At 46.4% G+C, this 15,907-nt stretch overlaps 1 protein-coding gene across 1 annotated transcript in view; it reads right to left on the reverse strand.

Moving 5' to 3' along the window:
• Positions 1-1,636: 1,636 nt before the first annotated feature.
• Positions 1,637-15,907, reverse strand: part of Cdcp1 (CUB domain containing protein 1) — a 36,660-nt gene continuing 22,389 nt past the window's right edge. Inside the window, exons 4-9 of the mRNA NM_001106869.1 lie at positions 14,808-15,176; positions 13,420-13,641; positions 11,522-11,902; positions 9,293-9,658; positions 7,593-7,677; positions 1,637-4,669 (exon numbers count right to left, since the gene is read on the reverse strand). Coding sequence (NP_001100339.1) covers positions 4,246-4,669; positions 7,593-7,677; positions 9,293-9,658; positions 11,522-11,902; positions 13,420-13,641; positions 14,808-15,176 — 1,847 coding nt within the window. The 3' untranslated portion in view covers positions 1,637-4,245. The remainder of the gene's footprint in view (positions 4,670-7,592; positions 7,678-9,292; positions 9,659-11,521; positions 11,903-13,419; positions 13,642-14,807; positions 15,177-15,907) is intronic.

The following is a 15,907-nucleotide window of genomic DNA, read 5'->3' on the forward strand; positions in this document are numbered from 1 at the left end:
TTGCTCAGCTTCTGGGGTGTGTACATGTGTGTACGTGCATATGCTCGTGTATGTGTGTGTGGAGGTTCAGGTGGCTTTCCTCAGATGCCCTCTGTCTTCTGAGACAGGGTCCTCCCCTGGCCTGGAGCTTTTCAAGTATGCTAGCTTAGGTTGGCTTTGCCAGTGAGCTACAGGTGTCCATAAGTCTCCACTTTCTCAGTGCTGGGATTATAGACTTGTGCCACTATGCCCAGCTTAAAAACTTTCTTTTGGTAAACACTCGCTTGGGGGCTGGGAAGATGGCTCAGTTGGCAGAATGCTTGCTGTGTGTTTTAAGGATCTGAGTTTGGATCCCTATTCCCTGAAGAGAACTGGAGAGATGGCTTAGTGAATTAAAGCACTTACTGATCTTGAAGAGGACCCCGGTTCAGTTGTCAGCATTCACGTGACTACTGACCACCATCTGTAACACATACACATAAACACTCACACACATAAAATAACAATCTTAAAAAAAAAAAAAGGTAAGCATGTAGGAATACCTCTTATCCCAGCCCTGGGGAGACTGGAGTGTAAAAGTAACTTTTATTCACCTTGTGTAATTGTCATCTCCAAGGCTTACTGCCTCAGTCTGCTAACCAAGGCCTAGTACTAGAAGCTTCAAGCCTCCATACAGTCTTCTCTAGGCCTAGAATGTTTTCAGCCTCTGAGAACAAGCTCATCCTTTTGAATTCTTCTGAGCTCCAGCTGGCTGGTTCAACTCAACCATTCTGGCTCAAACTGCTCTTCAAGCTGACTGATTAAATCTGGCTTCTCTCTCTAGGCATCTCCTGAATTGCTGTTTGTCCTCATACTAGCTTTGCCAATCTGTTCTAATCGTCTGGCTGCTTCTCATTCTCTGACTCATTCTGTCTTCACCTGTGGCTAGCTTGTTTTCTCCTCAACCCGCCTCTGTACAACTGTCCTAGTTAAAACTGCCTCTCAGGTTGGGGATTTAGCTCAGTGGTAGAGCGCTTGCCTAGCAAGCGCAAGGCCCCGGGTTCAGTCCTCAGCTCCGGAAAACAACAACAAAAAAACAAACAACAACAAAAAAAAAAACAAAAAAACCCCACCACCAACACCAACAACAAAAACTGCCTCTCAACTGTCTGCCACTCAATTAGACATCACTTTCAAACATGGGTGCTTCCTTTACCCATGAAGGTAACTAAATAATTTACCTCCATTGTTTGGGATTAAAGGTGTGTACTAAGGGCAAATCTGTACTCCAGCCAGAGGGATCAGAGCTGTGTGCTAGGACTGAGCCACACCACAACTAGAAAAGTTTTTTTTTTTCCAGTAAATAACACACATCAGGGTTCACACTATGATTAGATACCCTGCAACACTGGAGAATCCCTGAAGCTTACTGCCCAGTTAGTTTAGCCAGATTGGGAGTTCCACATTCAGCGAGAGATCCTGTTAGCAACCAGGCATTTCCAACATCTGCCCCAGGGACCCAGTGACATTAGGATACATCATCACTAGCTGCCAAGATGTGACACATTTCCAGTCACCATGTGGCCAGTGTGGGGCCTGTGAAAAGAAATGGTCTTTGAACGAGGGGCCTCTACAGGAACGGCACAGACAGCAGCGTTAAACAAATGGACACACATTTATTTATAAATCTGTTTATTTATAAAAGTAAATGGATAAGATGTTATCTGTCATTAAATAAATAATTTTCATATGCGCTTTGCAGATCCACAGACTGGTCCTCCAACCTGTACTGCGGTTACAGCTGATGGACTTTGGCTTGTCCCCATGGAAGAGTTAACCTTTTCCTTCCATACACAGCCACATGCCCTCAGCAGAGCCAAGGTAGAAGGGTACTGAGCTGACACACAGTAAGAACCAACATGTGAGACTGACTGTCTCCTCAAGGGGTGCTTGAAGGGAGAAGGCATTGGAGAGGCTCAGCATGGTGATTCCAGGTGATGGAAGGAGCCACAGTTGTCCCTGGCCCTTCATGGAGGGTTATCAGCACCTTGGGTAGCTGGGTAAGAGACAACCTTCTCTCCTGGAAAGGAGTTAGACGAAAGTGAACCCTCTCCTTGTTGGAGAGAGCTCAAAAGGGCCAGGAGCTCTGTCTCAGAGGCTGCAAGAGCAAGATGTAGCCTTTCTAAGGTCAATTCCCTGAGCATCGTGAATCAGACTTACTTCTTGGAGAAGGCTTGCCAGAGTCCTGAACTCTGTGTGTAGTCTACACTACTGTGGTTTCCCCTCTACATCATAGCAAGAGGAACTTTTGCTGTCTCCTCACTCTGTAAGTGATGGAAACTCCTCCTTTGCTTTTTGTACAATTCAGTGTCAACCTAAGCCACAAGCACATAGCCTCAGAGTAAAGGCAACCAGGCAAGATGGGGACTAATTTATCCTGGATGTCCTATTTGAGGGGCAGAGTCACCTGTGAGTGACTTTAGCTGGGCATCTCTGGTCAAGGATATTCATCCAGCATGAACAAGTCCTTTGGGATGGAATTTTAGGAAAAATAAATTTAAAACTTAAAAAAAATATCAACAGGCTCAACCAAACACTTTTTATGCTGGGTCATTTTGTACGGTCTCCTTCGAGTACCAGTGGCAGGAGGGTGGGAGAAGCAGGTGTCCTCCTCTTACTTTTAGAGATGCTCACACCTCCCAGCCAGTGGATGTTGTACCTGACACACAGTAAAGGGACTGCCCCCTGGTGATTAAGTTAAGGCTGCTGACATGGGAACTACATTGGATCTGCAAGTGAAAGTGTCAAGTAGTTCAATTAGTGACCAGCCATACCGAGAGAGACTCGCCCGGCCATGGATGCTTATAGATGCTGGGAAAGGCAAGGGGATTCTGAGAGCCTTGGAAGCACAGCTTTACTGACACCCTGATTTTAGTTCAGGCAAGCTAGTTTGGGAATTCTCTAGAACTGTATTGATGCTGTTTTTAAGCCATCAAAGACGTGCTGTAGTAATACCATGAAATTGATACAGACGGTCACTGGTGTGTGTGTGTGTGTGTGTGTGTGTGTGTGTGTGTATTACAGTATTTCATTTTTCTTTTTGTTTTTTGTTTTGTTTTGTTTTGTCAAGAAAGGGTTTCTCTGTGTAACTGGGTTTCTAGAACCCTGACTGTCCTAGGACTCACTATATAGTCCAGGGTGGCCTCAAACTCACCGAGATATGCCTGCCTCTGTCTCCTGAGTTCTGGGATTAAAGGTACAACCACCATCTATATTTATATATTTTCAAAGGATCAAGTTACTCTCAAATTTTCTGTTTACATGTCAAAGTATTGCTGCAGTTGGGAGAGTCACACACCACACAGGGCAGCTCAAGGAAATTTCTCTTATTTCTCGGAGTAAGGAACGAGGGGATCTGTGATCAATTCTGCAGTGGGGCAGCTGTATGCAGTCAGGGAGGATTGGGAAATCTCTTAGTGCATAAGAGATACATACATGCAGATACTCTTCTGGCTGGGTAGATGTCAATCTCCCTGACAGGTGCACATTTACCAAGTGGTTTGCAAAAACCAAAGCATGGCTGTCCAGACCAGTTAGCACAAGCTATTACTACAGCGGTCAAAAAAAGCTGTGCGTGTTCTCAAGAGGATCTTATACGGACCAGGAGGGCCTCCAACTCAGTTCATGCTTGATGATGACTTGAAGTTCTGATCCGCCTGAGATTACAGGTGTGTACCATTCTGCCTGCTTTTATGCCGTGCTGAGCACGGAGGCCAGAACTTTGTGCATGTTAGGTAAGCACTCTACCAACTGAGCCACACCCCCAGCTCCACATCCAACTTTTTAAAAGCACACAGTAGGACTGCCAAACAAATATGACTACTACTAATAAAAAATAAGGCACATTGTCATTTTCATCCATAGGACTCCAGTGAGAGTGGAAACCTCAAGTGGAGAGCCTGGGAGTCAGTCTGCTTGTCATTGGGAATCTAGGCATTCAGGGCTCACTGTAGTCCTGTCTGGGTGGATCGTGTCTCTCTTCTGTCCCTGTGGCCAGCCCCAACACAACCTGAGTTCAGGAAGGCCTGAGCTTTAGGACGGTGTCCCCATCAGAAGCCATGATTTGCTCATCACTGGAAGCAGTCCACCAGAAAACCAGGAGTTGATGGCACCTTGCAAAATTCCTTCTAGCTGATCGCACTTCCCTCTGACTTCTGGATGGGACAGTTCTTCATTTCTCAATGCCTGGTGCTATTGTCTCAGCAAAGTCTTTGGAAAGGGGCTGAATTACTCTTCAGTCTCCATTGGTCCTTGGATGTTAAGTAAGGGGATGCCAGTATCCCTGACACCTACTTCCCCCTTGTTGGGGTGCGAGAAAGTGTAGGGTTCACTCTCAGACTCAGGAGGGCTACTAGGAGCCAGCTTGTCTGCAGTGAACTTTGCAGTTGGGGTCCTGGAGAATATAGGGGGTGGCGTGGGGGGGCAGTCTCCCATGGGGCCCTGGAAGGGCCGATAGGTGTCCACCTCTGCTTGGATGAAGGATCCACCCGAGTCCTGCAGCAGGTGCCCATACACCATGGTGTCTTCGATGACAGCATACACATGGGAGTCATTGTCCTTTCGCCTTTTCTGAAACTTTTGAGTCTGGGGCATTTGGGTATTGGCATTGCCATTATAGATACCCACAGCAGGACCCTTGTCCACCTTCTTCCTGTTTGTAAAGAGTGACACAACAGAATGAGGACACAGATAAAATGACACATAGGAATCCTTGGGGTTCTAAGCCTAATTCTAAGCCTAGTTCACCTTGCCCTTTCAGGCTGTTAGCATCTAAAAATGAAACTATACTAGGGGCTATCCTTAAGCAAATAGCTCTTGTCTCAGGTTTCCAAGGTGGAAACTAAAGGATCAGAAGTGGAAGGGGTGCTTTAAGTGAATTTGTTTTTGCCTCTGATAGACTTTAGGGAAACCAACAATGGAGATACCCAGTAATTTCTCCCCCCTTTTCTTCCCAGTAATCGGGATGCACAAGCCTTTCTAAACCACATCAGCTCAGCATGCCCAGGCTGACCTTCTAGAACATTCAGTGCTTCCCGGTACTAATACTGCTGCCTCTCTTGCACAGAGCAAAGCTGATTAACTAATTCTGAACAGTTGATGTCCATGACTCAGGAGGAGAGAAGGGTACAAGCTAGCTAATTTTCTGCTAGAGTTGAAGACAGAACAGCTCATCATTAGCTGAGTGACCCTGTCCCATCCTATCAACAGCAGCCACCAGGGAAAAATGCTAAAGTGCAGACAAAACCAAAACCCAGGATTTGGTGAGGCCATTAGCTTTGGGTGTGTGGTGTTCTCTGGTACTCAGATGTGGACAGTTGTTGGCATGTCTGCCTTAGGCACACAGCTTTGCCTTCCATGAACAAAGCAGCAGGGGACTTGGACAATAGCTGACTCAAAAGGAGGCTGTCAGTCCAATTAGCATAATGGGCTGTAGAATGCCAAGGCTGGCAGCTCACTAATCCAGGACTCTGCTTTTGTGAGGTAAAAATCCATCTGGTGTTGACCAGCTCCCCAGACTCTTGCATGAGGCCCTCAGCAGACATCCTCCCTCACGTCCTCACAGTGCCTGGTTTTTCCCCTCTACTGGTGGATTATGGGAAAGACTGTCTTGCCCCTGATTTATTGCCCCAGTACATTACATAGTCCTAGTGCCAAGGAGACCCTCAACACCTACAGCAGAAAGAAGTGTCAGTATTTCCCCTAGTCCTTACAGAACCTTCCCCCTACACACACACACGCACACACACACACACACACACACACACACACACACACACACACACACACAGGCTTCACGCAAGCTTGTCAGCCAGTAGCCTTATGTAGTTGGAGACCACAGAGAGACTGCCTGCTGGAACAGTTTGGAGAAGGAGGCATGATAGCTGGACTCTTCCTCGCAACCCAATCCAAATCTGCCAGGGGCTCAGTGTTAAAAGCATGCGTCTCAGCTAGTGGCACATGCTGTATCCCCAGACAAGGAAGCTTGCTTTCTTATGTAATAACATGCAGTTCACTGGAAAAGTCTTCCAGGACCAGGAAGAAGCCAGACATTCCTCAACAGTTGGACGTTTTAAGATAGTCTCATTGCACAGCAGGAATTTGCCTAGGACCATAGTGAATTAAAAACATAAAATAAAAAGTTTGGGGACTAAGGAGATAGTTTGGTAATGCGGCTGCTGTGCAAGCGTGAGATCCAGGTCAGAGCCCAGTATCCATGTAAAAAGCTGGGATGGTTGCATGTGTTTGTAATCCCAGTGTGGGGGAGGAGACGGGCATACTGTGGGGGCTCACTGCTGAGCAAGCCTGTTGAGTTATTTGAGTTTGATCCACATGGTGAAAAGAGAGATCCAATTCTCACAGATTGTTCTCTGACCACCAAACATGGGCTGAAGCGTGTATCCATGAGTGTGTGTGTGTGTGTGTGTGTGTGTGTGCGCGCACACACACAATAAAAAAATTATGAAATTTTAAAAAACTGAGGAATGACATCTGATGTTCTCTGGCTTCCACAACAAGACCAGAACACACGTGTGTACCACACACACCTGCACACTCACAGAATTTTTTTTTCTTTCAAGAAGGTGCAAATCATGATAAAGTAAATAGAGATCTCTCTCATTCTAATCAGACATAGGAGAATTGGTGAAGTCTGGTGTCAAAGTAGATGTTATTTAAAGACTCATTTACCTTTCAAGTAGATGAAGCTGTTGTTAATCAGGCCCTGTGTCCTCTTAGCTCTGGGGCCACCTTTTGGTTTGCAGTCCCACAGATACGCACAAAATAGTTTGTTTAAGAAACCAGAGAGCAAGTCAGGGCAAAAGGCTTGTTTACTCTCCAGGTAGCAGTGGGAGTGGCTACCAACAGCTTCAAAAGCAAACACAGGAGACTTGTGCTGGAGCCAGGATGTCACTGTGTGAGCATCTGTGTGGGCCGGTGTGTGTGTGTGTGTGTGTGTGTGTGTGTGTGTGTGTGTGTGTGTGTGTGTTCTCCCAGGTGTGCCTCCCCACCCCATGAAACTGTAATTTACCCTTGGTAAGAATATTTAACATTGATCTTTGTGGGGAACTGGGAAGCAAAAACCCCAAACATCATTGACATGAATAAGCTAGATGTAGAGACATGTCTGTAGTCTGAGCACTCAAGGAGGTAGAAGAGGATAAGAAGATAGGAAGTTCAAGGCCAGCTGGAGATATATGAGACCCTGTCTAAATCCACTTATCCATCCATCCATCCACCATCCATCCACCATCCATTCATCTATCCATTCATCTGCCATCCATTCATCCATGTATCCATCCATCCACCATCCATCTACCCATCCATCTGCCATCCATTCATCCTTCTATCCATCTATCTATCCATCCACCCACCATCCATCTATCCATCCATTCACCATCCATCTATCCACCCACCCACCATTCATCCATCTATCCATCCACCATCCATTCATACATCCATCCATTCACCATCTACCCATCCATCTATCCATCCATCCATCCATCCATCCATCCCATCCATTGAGTATGAGCCAAGGAGGCATCAAATCATCAGATAGCTGGAGAGATTCCACTTACTTCTTTTTCACAAGGCAGATGATGAGCCCCAGGGCAAACAGCAGCAGAGCTCCGCCTCCTGCTGCACCAATGATGACAGTCAAATCTGTGAGCAGAGACCAGAAGGCAAAGGAAGAGATGAGAGAGTTAGCATAAGGAAGAACTTGATAAGTCTACAGTCCCTGGCTTCTTCCCTTTTGAGTAGAGGGGCTATGAAACTGAAGGTGACTGGGTCAGTTCTGAGCCTCATCTTTAAAGAAACTGTCAGCTTGTACTTTTCCATGAGAGGAAGTCAGCTAGTATATTACAAGTTTGATTATGTAGAGGCCACTCATGTTAGTCACGCAGAGTCTCTCTGGGTATAAAACTCAGCTGGGCCAAGAGGGAAAACCAAGGTCCCAGGTTCATGTCTCCATTTGAACTATTAGTATATGCATATGAACCACTGTGTTGTCTGAATTTCTGAACCATAGTTATGAGCAAACAAAACAGTTACTAAGTCAAGTGATTCTCCAGCTTCCTAATGCTGTGACCTTTAACACAGTTCCTCGTACTGTTGTGACCCACCCCCACCATAAATTATTTTGTTGCTACTTAATAACTGTAATTTTGCTACTGGTTATGATTCATAATGGAAATATCTGATATGCAGGATATCTGATAGGCCACCCTTGTGGGGTTTGTGACCCACAGGTTGAGAACCACTGGTCTAGCCAATACAATTTGGAATAGTTTGTACGTAGCACTTAGATACATGAAACAGATGGGGGTGGGGCACCAACCATCCACCTAATGGCTGCTCCTGGCTTCCACTGGGTGTGTTCCCCAGTCACCAGGCTGTCTTAGAGAAGGAAGAACAGAGGAGCAGAGGGGAGAGCAGAGACTCAAACATCAGAAGGAGGGAAGGACCAGGTCATTTCACCTGGGTTGTCTTCTCCCATACTGAACAATGGGAAAAGAGCACAGATCTGAGAGGGGACACCACCCTAGACAGGGATTTAGGATTCCTTGCTTGCTCAAGAAGAAACAAAGGATGAGATTCAGAGGACACACAAATAAGTGACTGAAATGGAGAGTAGGAAAGGAATAAGGCCCAAGAGGTAACCTCAGAGGTGGGAGTTCTTAGTGGTGGTTTTTCTTCTTCTCCCTCCCCTACTCCTCCTTCTCTCCTTACCCCCTCCCTCCCTCTCCAGGTCCTTATATTTTAATTCTCATTGCTGAATTCTTATGATCTTTCATCCTCATTCTACATATGAAGATCCCAGGAGTGAAGAGAATTCCTACATAGATCATGGAGTGCAAGAGTGAAGAATTATGGCAGAAGGATCCAGATGAGTCAAGAGAATGTGGCAGAAGATGTGTTGTTCTTGTTCCTTCTATGATTCCTTTGGTGTCTTGTGCTTTTTTTCAACAGGGCCATTGTCTCAGATCACTTTGGCTGGGACCTTTGTGAATGTCAGTATATAGTCAAGACCAGCAAAGTCTTATAATCAACCTGTGCAGCCTGCAGATGAATAATAAGTGAGCCCAATAAGCCTAGCTCAGAACAGACTCACCCAGACAATGTGTGAACAATAATAAATGCTGTACAATAGCTGACTGATATGTGGATAGATATGACTCAATCTGATTCCCAACTTGCCTCAAAAGCTTGTTCCCTACCCCTCAAATGCCAATTTTTTTTTCCTTCACCATCTCCAGGAGATTCCGAAAGTGCTTACCCACAGTCCTTGGGGTAAGAGTCACCCAGAAGAGCAAATCTAACTGCTTGCCATTCATGGGGCTGCAATTGGAGATGTTAACCCAGAAACTGTGATGGTGGAAACTTGGCTTAGGCAGCACTTCCTCCTCCAGGCTGAAGATCTCCTCTGCCCGGGTCTGCTGCTCCTGGATGATCATGAATGCTCGCCCTGACTGACAGGCCAAGCCAGAACGCTCTCTGAAGAAGGTCAGACAAGCCACTTGGTTGCTTGGCACGCTGATGTTCCAAGACACTGAGGAGAGGGCAGGCAGGCCACGGTCCCAGTTGGGTGATCTCAGGTAGACCTTGTTTTTTGAGTCTGGGGTCACGGTGAAGATGCCTTCCTCTGCAGGAAAGGGAAGAGATCCAGACAAATGTTGTCTCACGCAATAGAATGGAGAGAAAAGGGAGTGTAAGGGATGCTGAACAGTCTACACCAGCGCCATCCAGCAGAACTTTCTGCCATGATGGGCATGTTCTCTGTTACAACTGTTCAGTAGGTAGCCATTACTCATGTGCACCGGTGGAGCACTTACTATGTGCTCACAGTGCCAAGTATATAGTTAGCATCTAAGCTGCAGTTGGAGACGTTAACCCAGAAGCTGTGATGGTGGGAACTTGGCTTAGGCAGCATTTCATTTTAAACAATCCACTGAAGGCCGTGTGGTACAGGCCCAGTCACCAACCGGTCCATAGTACTACCGGGAAGAGATAGGACCTATCCGGATAGAGGTCAAGTAGAAGGAAATGGGTTATTGGGAACCTGTCCCTTACTCTCTTTTTGCTTTTTGAAGACCATGAGGTGAGCAGCCTCTCCCATTACACATTTCTACTATGATGTATTGTTTCAACACGGACCCCCAACAGTGACTGGATCTACCAAGGATGGCGTTCAGTCTGAAACCGTGAGCAAAAGTAAACTTTTCCTGCATGTAAGTTCCTTATCTCAGCAATGGAAAGCCAACACAACAGAAGCTCATATTTTTTTCATTTGTTCAACATTGATTTTGGTTCATATGATTGATTTACATGGTTATTGTATCGGTTAGTGAAGGATAGCTCTCTATTAGAATAGGTACCCAGGTTCATTTCAGACAAACATCAGAAGAGTTTGCCAAAAGAGGGTTCTCAGAAATGTTTCCAACATGGCAATCCCCCTGCCCCACTCTGCTGTGGGAGTGGAATATATCTATGTCTGCCCCACAGAGCAAAAAGGAAAAAGATGGACAGAAATCTAGAATCGAAACATTGAAAGGGCTTCCAACATGCCCGCAGGTCCACTGTGTGCTCCAGATAAGGTAAGAACTAACATTCTGACCTAAGGAGAATAACGGATTTTCAAAGGCTTCCTAAAGGGGATTCCCTGGTAATCTTGGAGATAGCAATCAGGTCAATCTGGATTGACCTTAATCTATCGCCAAAGATCTATTTTTTTCCCACTTTGGCATTGAAAAGTCAGCCTCAAATAAAGGTCTCAGCCAAATTCAAATGACTCTAATGTAACACAACCAACCCTCACCTCTAATGTAACACAACCAACCTTGACCTCTTATGTAACACAACCAACCCTGATCTCTAATGTAACACAACCAACCTTGACCTCTAATGTAACACAACCAACCTTGACCTCTTATGTAACACAACCAACCCTGATCTCTAATGTAACACAACCAACCCTGATCTCTAATGTAACACAACCAACCTTGACCTCTAATGTAACACAACCAACCCTGATCTCTAATGGAACACAACTATTCCTGACCTCTAATGTAACCTTTGCCCCTGATATTTCTTCCCCAGTAACCACCCCCTCCTCCGCTATGCTCTCCATGGCATACTGAACTGTCAAAGCAGAATCATATAAACAACCCAGGGCTGGGGATGATTTGTCATTTCTCATTTTTCCCCTGTCAGCTTCTAAAACACTAGAACCTGATTCTTTGTCTTGTTATCTACCAGCCATACCTCTCACTGCCAGAAACATTGATTTCAAGTTTATAAGATCTGGAAATTTCCATGGGAAATTTTCGTTACGATGGACTGTGCCTGCAAACTGTGAGCTAAAATAAACCCTTCCTTAAGCTCCTCCTCCTCATGTATTTGATCACATGACAGGAAAGTAACGAATACAGGTTTATACAAGATGCAATGAATGTCTAACATGAACGGCTTAGAGGGGTTAGTGGTGGATGGGCAAGGGAATACGTACCTTTGAAGTATGGTATTAAAGACACTGTCAGGACTTGCTTGGAGACTTCTTGTTGAAAGCCGGGGGCATAGGTTCGCAGTGTCACCGAGCTATTTTGCTTCACCTGGATCTTCTCGATGGAGCCTCCTGGGCAGAAGGAACCAAAGTACAGGTCCTGGCCAGGGGTGGTGCTGGCCACCTGGTAACCAAAGCTGGTGTTACAAGGCCTCTCTCGTGTATGCTGCTGTAGCTTCTGGCCTGGCACCAGCATAAGGCCGAGCCTGTCCTTGGGCACCAGTAGCTTCCAGGAGAAGTCATGCAGCTGCACAGGCAGCTGGAGGATGTCCTTAGGCACCTGCAGGTTGAAGGACTTCCCGTAGTAGTAGCGGTGGTCCAGACAGCCTGGAAGAGAAAGTCGGTAGTACCTGTGTGCAAGGGGGTGGGAGGTGGAGTGCACCGTCCTTGGCATGCAGCTTGGCCTAAGGACAGAATCAGGGGCTGCCTGCTTTTCCTTTCTGTTCCTGGCTTTTCACTAGCTTTCCTGTCTACTCTCTATCCTTGCAGCCAAGCTCCTGTGAGTATTCGGGACAGAAAAACTCTTCTCGTTAGTGTCTTCCTTTGTCTGGGATGCTAAGACACAAGTCTCTACCCCAACATGTCCCCCACATTTCCCTGTCATGTTAGAGCGTGAGTGACATCATGGCCATCTCAACTTGCATTGTACCCCACCACTTCTTAACTGGGTGGCTTCCTGCTGCTCTAGCTCCAGGATCCTCAGTCTCCTGTCAGGATCATGGTGTCTCAGCTGGAGGTGACTGATTTTTCTTTTCTTCTTTTCTTTCAGATAGGTTCTCTTTATCCCACTCGGGCTGTCCTGGATCTCTCTGTGTAGACCAGGCTGGCCTTGAACTCATATCTACCTACCTTTGCCTCCCTAGAGCTGGGATTAAAGCATGCACTAGTACATCTGGCTTAGATTTTTTTTTTTTTGACAAGACAAGATTTCATGTAGCCCAGGCTGGCCTGAAACTATGTAGCCAGAGATGACCCTGAACTTCTGATCTTCCTGTGTTCCCTTCTCAAGTACTAAGATTTCAGGGGTGAATGCATGGTTTGTGCATTGCTGGAGATAGCCTGGGGTGTTGTGCTAGGAAATCACTGTACCAACTGAACCGCTTGTCCAGTCCTGTGTATGAGTTTTGCTGCACTTGTTAAGACTCACAGAAGCCACAGAAGGAGCCAGGCTAAGTCAATTTTGTTTGTTTTGTCAGGTTTTCATTTTTTTCTCAGGCTGGGCTTGAGCTTACATAGCCAAGTCATGACTTAATACATGCTAGAAAAGCATTCTACCAACTAAACTACATCTCTGTCACCCAGGAGTTTAAATCCTTGACAGACAAGGAGTCAGGAAGTAGGTAAGTGGAGACAGGGACGGTGCAGTTGAGCAAAGGAGGAGAGGACTTCCCCAGGGAGGCTTGCAGGTTGGGCGGAGACAAACAGGGATGCAGAGCCTGCTGTGATGAATGTTCTGCAGACTCCTGTCCTAACTAGGTGTGTCAGCACTTGCAGATTCTCTCTCTTGATCCTGTTCACCTTCCTTCAGTGATCATTTCAGACTATACCCTTTATAACCCGCCTACTAAGCTCCACTAAGGGCAAGATGGTGCAGTGGGTGAAGGCACATGCCACCAAACTGGACAACCGAAGTTTGATCCCTGGAACCTACATGTCAGAAGGAGAAAACGTTTCCCATATGTTATCCCCTGACCCCTTGCACGTGTGGCATGTGTGTGTGTGTGTGTGTGTGTGTGTGTGCATGAGCGTGTGCACCGTGCACATCTGAGACAAGGGATGGGGAGAACCTATGCTGTCTGGGCTTCTGGGTAATGATACAGTCAGGGTTTTTGGTAAGGGCATACTTAGGGTTTTCTCCACATTCATCCACAGGCGAGCCAAGTCATCACACAGGAAGGAAATCTTGTGTTTGGAGCCAGCCGTCAGGGTGACATTGGTACTACAAGTCCGAGAGTCTAGACACACGAAACACCCAGGAACAAACCTTCGGCCATGTTTGACTGGCCGCGGCTCGATGGTGAGCGACATGGTTCGCTCTTGACTCAGGTCCACCATGTAGGTTATATCTGAAACCACAAAGACAAGGTGTGAGTCATGGAGAGGCAGCTACCATGTGAAGTGACCAAGTGACACGTCACCTGTTGCGGAATGAGCATATTCAGAGATGCACCAACACACACATACACACATATATACACACCCTACTCCTACAGACACAAACACACACACACACCCCACCCCCCACATTACATACACACATACATATACACCGTACATTCACGTACCCCACACATTTCTCAGTACTTCCTATGCCATTCTCTTCCTCTGAGAAGCTCTGGATTCTGAGCTTGCTCTACTGTTATTGAGCCATAAGGCTCAAGACAGAGTCAAGACTGGTTCCACACACCTCTGAATTGTCTGGTTTCATTAGAATTAGCTAGGAGTATGTAATGTTTGGTATGTTTAGCACAGGGTTTAAAATGAGTTTGTCTAAGGTGGTGGTGGTGGTGAGTCAAGAATTATGACAGATACTTCTCCACTGTTATGGATGATGTTGACTGACATTCTGGTTCCCACTGCAGGGTCAATGCAAGAGAGGTCTTTTGAGGCTACTTTTCATAGCCTTTTCAATGTCATTGAAAACAGACTAGCTGGGACGAGAGGGATGGCTGAGAAGTAAGGGCACTTATTCTAAAAGAGGATCTGAGCTCAGTTCTCAGCACCTACATACATCAGGTGACTCAGAATGCTATAGCGGCACCTGCACATACAGTGTACACACACACACACACACACACACACACACACACACACACACACACACAGTGGTTAAAAGCACTGTCTGCTCTTCCAGAGGTCCCAAGTTCAAATCCCAGCAACCACATGGCAGCTCACAACCATCTGTAATGAGATCTGGATGCTCTCTTCTGGTGTGTCTGAGGACAGCTACGGTGTACTTAAATATAATAAATAAATAAATCTTTAAAAATTAAAAGAGCAGAAGTCAAATTCAAACCAGCTATGACCTTGAATGCAGGACTGCCTGCTTCTTACTATGCTAAAGCGAAAGCTTCTGCTCAGTGTCTACTCGTGAGTCTGTCACCACGTGTAACACTCACTTCCTGAAACTCCTGCAGTGTCCAGAGTCCAGAGTCTGCTATATATGCAGAAGGGGTAGCCACCTCACCTAAGCAACACAGGTACGGGAGGAGGGAGGGCATGGATTACTCACTGCTTTCATTCTGTGGACGTTGGACCAGGACCTGAAACTGGAGTCGAAGGATTCCTGGGCTCTGGGCATCCTGGTCACAGCCTTGCAGGGAGAGGTTGAAGTTCCCAGCCATATTTCCTGGCTGCTGGTCCTCCAGCCTGAACACCTCCGGGTTGGTGGTGGATCCTGGGATATAGTACTCAACACGCTCTTCCTTCCTCTCACAGTTGGAGACGTTGAAGTTAAGGAAGGAGACGCTGGCCCTTAGGTGTGCAGGGACAACAAACTGCCAGGTCATAAGCTCATCTTCAGGGAAGCCTCCTGGGTAGTTGGCTGACATCAGGGTTGCTGAGCCTTCACCCTCAAATACTGACTCAATGATGCACAGGCCTGTTGAGACAGATCCAAAACAGAAAAAGAGATGCTGTTACCTGTCTATGGCTGAGGGCAGGAGTACTGGGGAAACACAGACTTTGAAAGTAAGGCTGCACATATTTATACTGAGGGTGGTGGTTAGGAACGAAGATCCATTAGCAGTGTGTGAGCAAATGTTTAATAACTGACTGGGTTGGGGGGAAGCCAGTTTGTTCAATGTATTCTCATCTCCTTGGGTTTAACATAGTCCCCAGCCCTTAGTTAAAGCTGCTAACAGATCTGAATGTGAAACTGAGCAGTGTCTCACACACACATACACACACACACACACACACACACACACACACACACACACACACACGTGCTCACACACACCACTGAGAGCATTAGGGCACAGAAGGAAGTGATTAGCTTTGAGTATTACCTTTGCTTCTAAGATGATTTACCTGGCTTCTACAATGTTTCTACAAGAAACTCTACAAGTTTCTACAATGTTACTTTTTGTAATGCTGAGCTGTTGATCACTGCCTCCTTCAAGACTGATTCTCCTGAGGCAGCATGAGTGAGGAAAACCAGCACAGCAGTTGACTCACTGACAGGCATAAAGAAGACAGCAGGGTGACCAAGTCAGAGCAGTGCTCCGTGAAAGTAGGGCTGTACAACCAAACTCATGTCTTCCCCCTGACCCCATTGAAAAGGTTTCTCTGTGTAACAGCCCTGGTTGTCCTGGAACTCTCTTTATAGAC

This window comes from Rattus norvegicus, chromosome 8, assembly GCF_036323735.1.
Source record: "Rattus norvegicus strain BN/NHsdMcwi chromosome 8, GRCr8, whole genome shotgun sequence".
Classification (NCBI taxonomy): domain Eukaryota; kingdom Metazoa; phylum Chordata; class Mammalia; order Rodentia; family Muridae; genus Rattus; species Rattus norvegicus.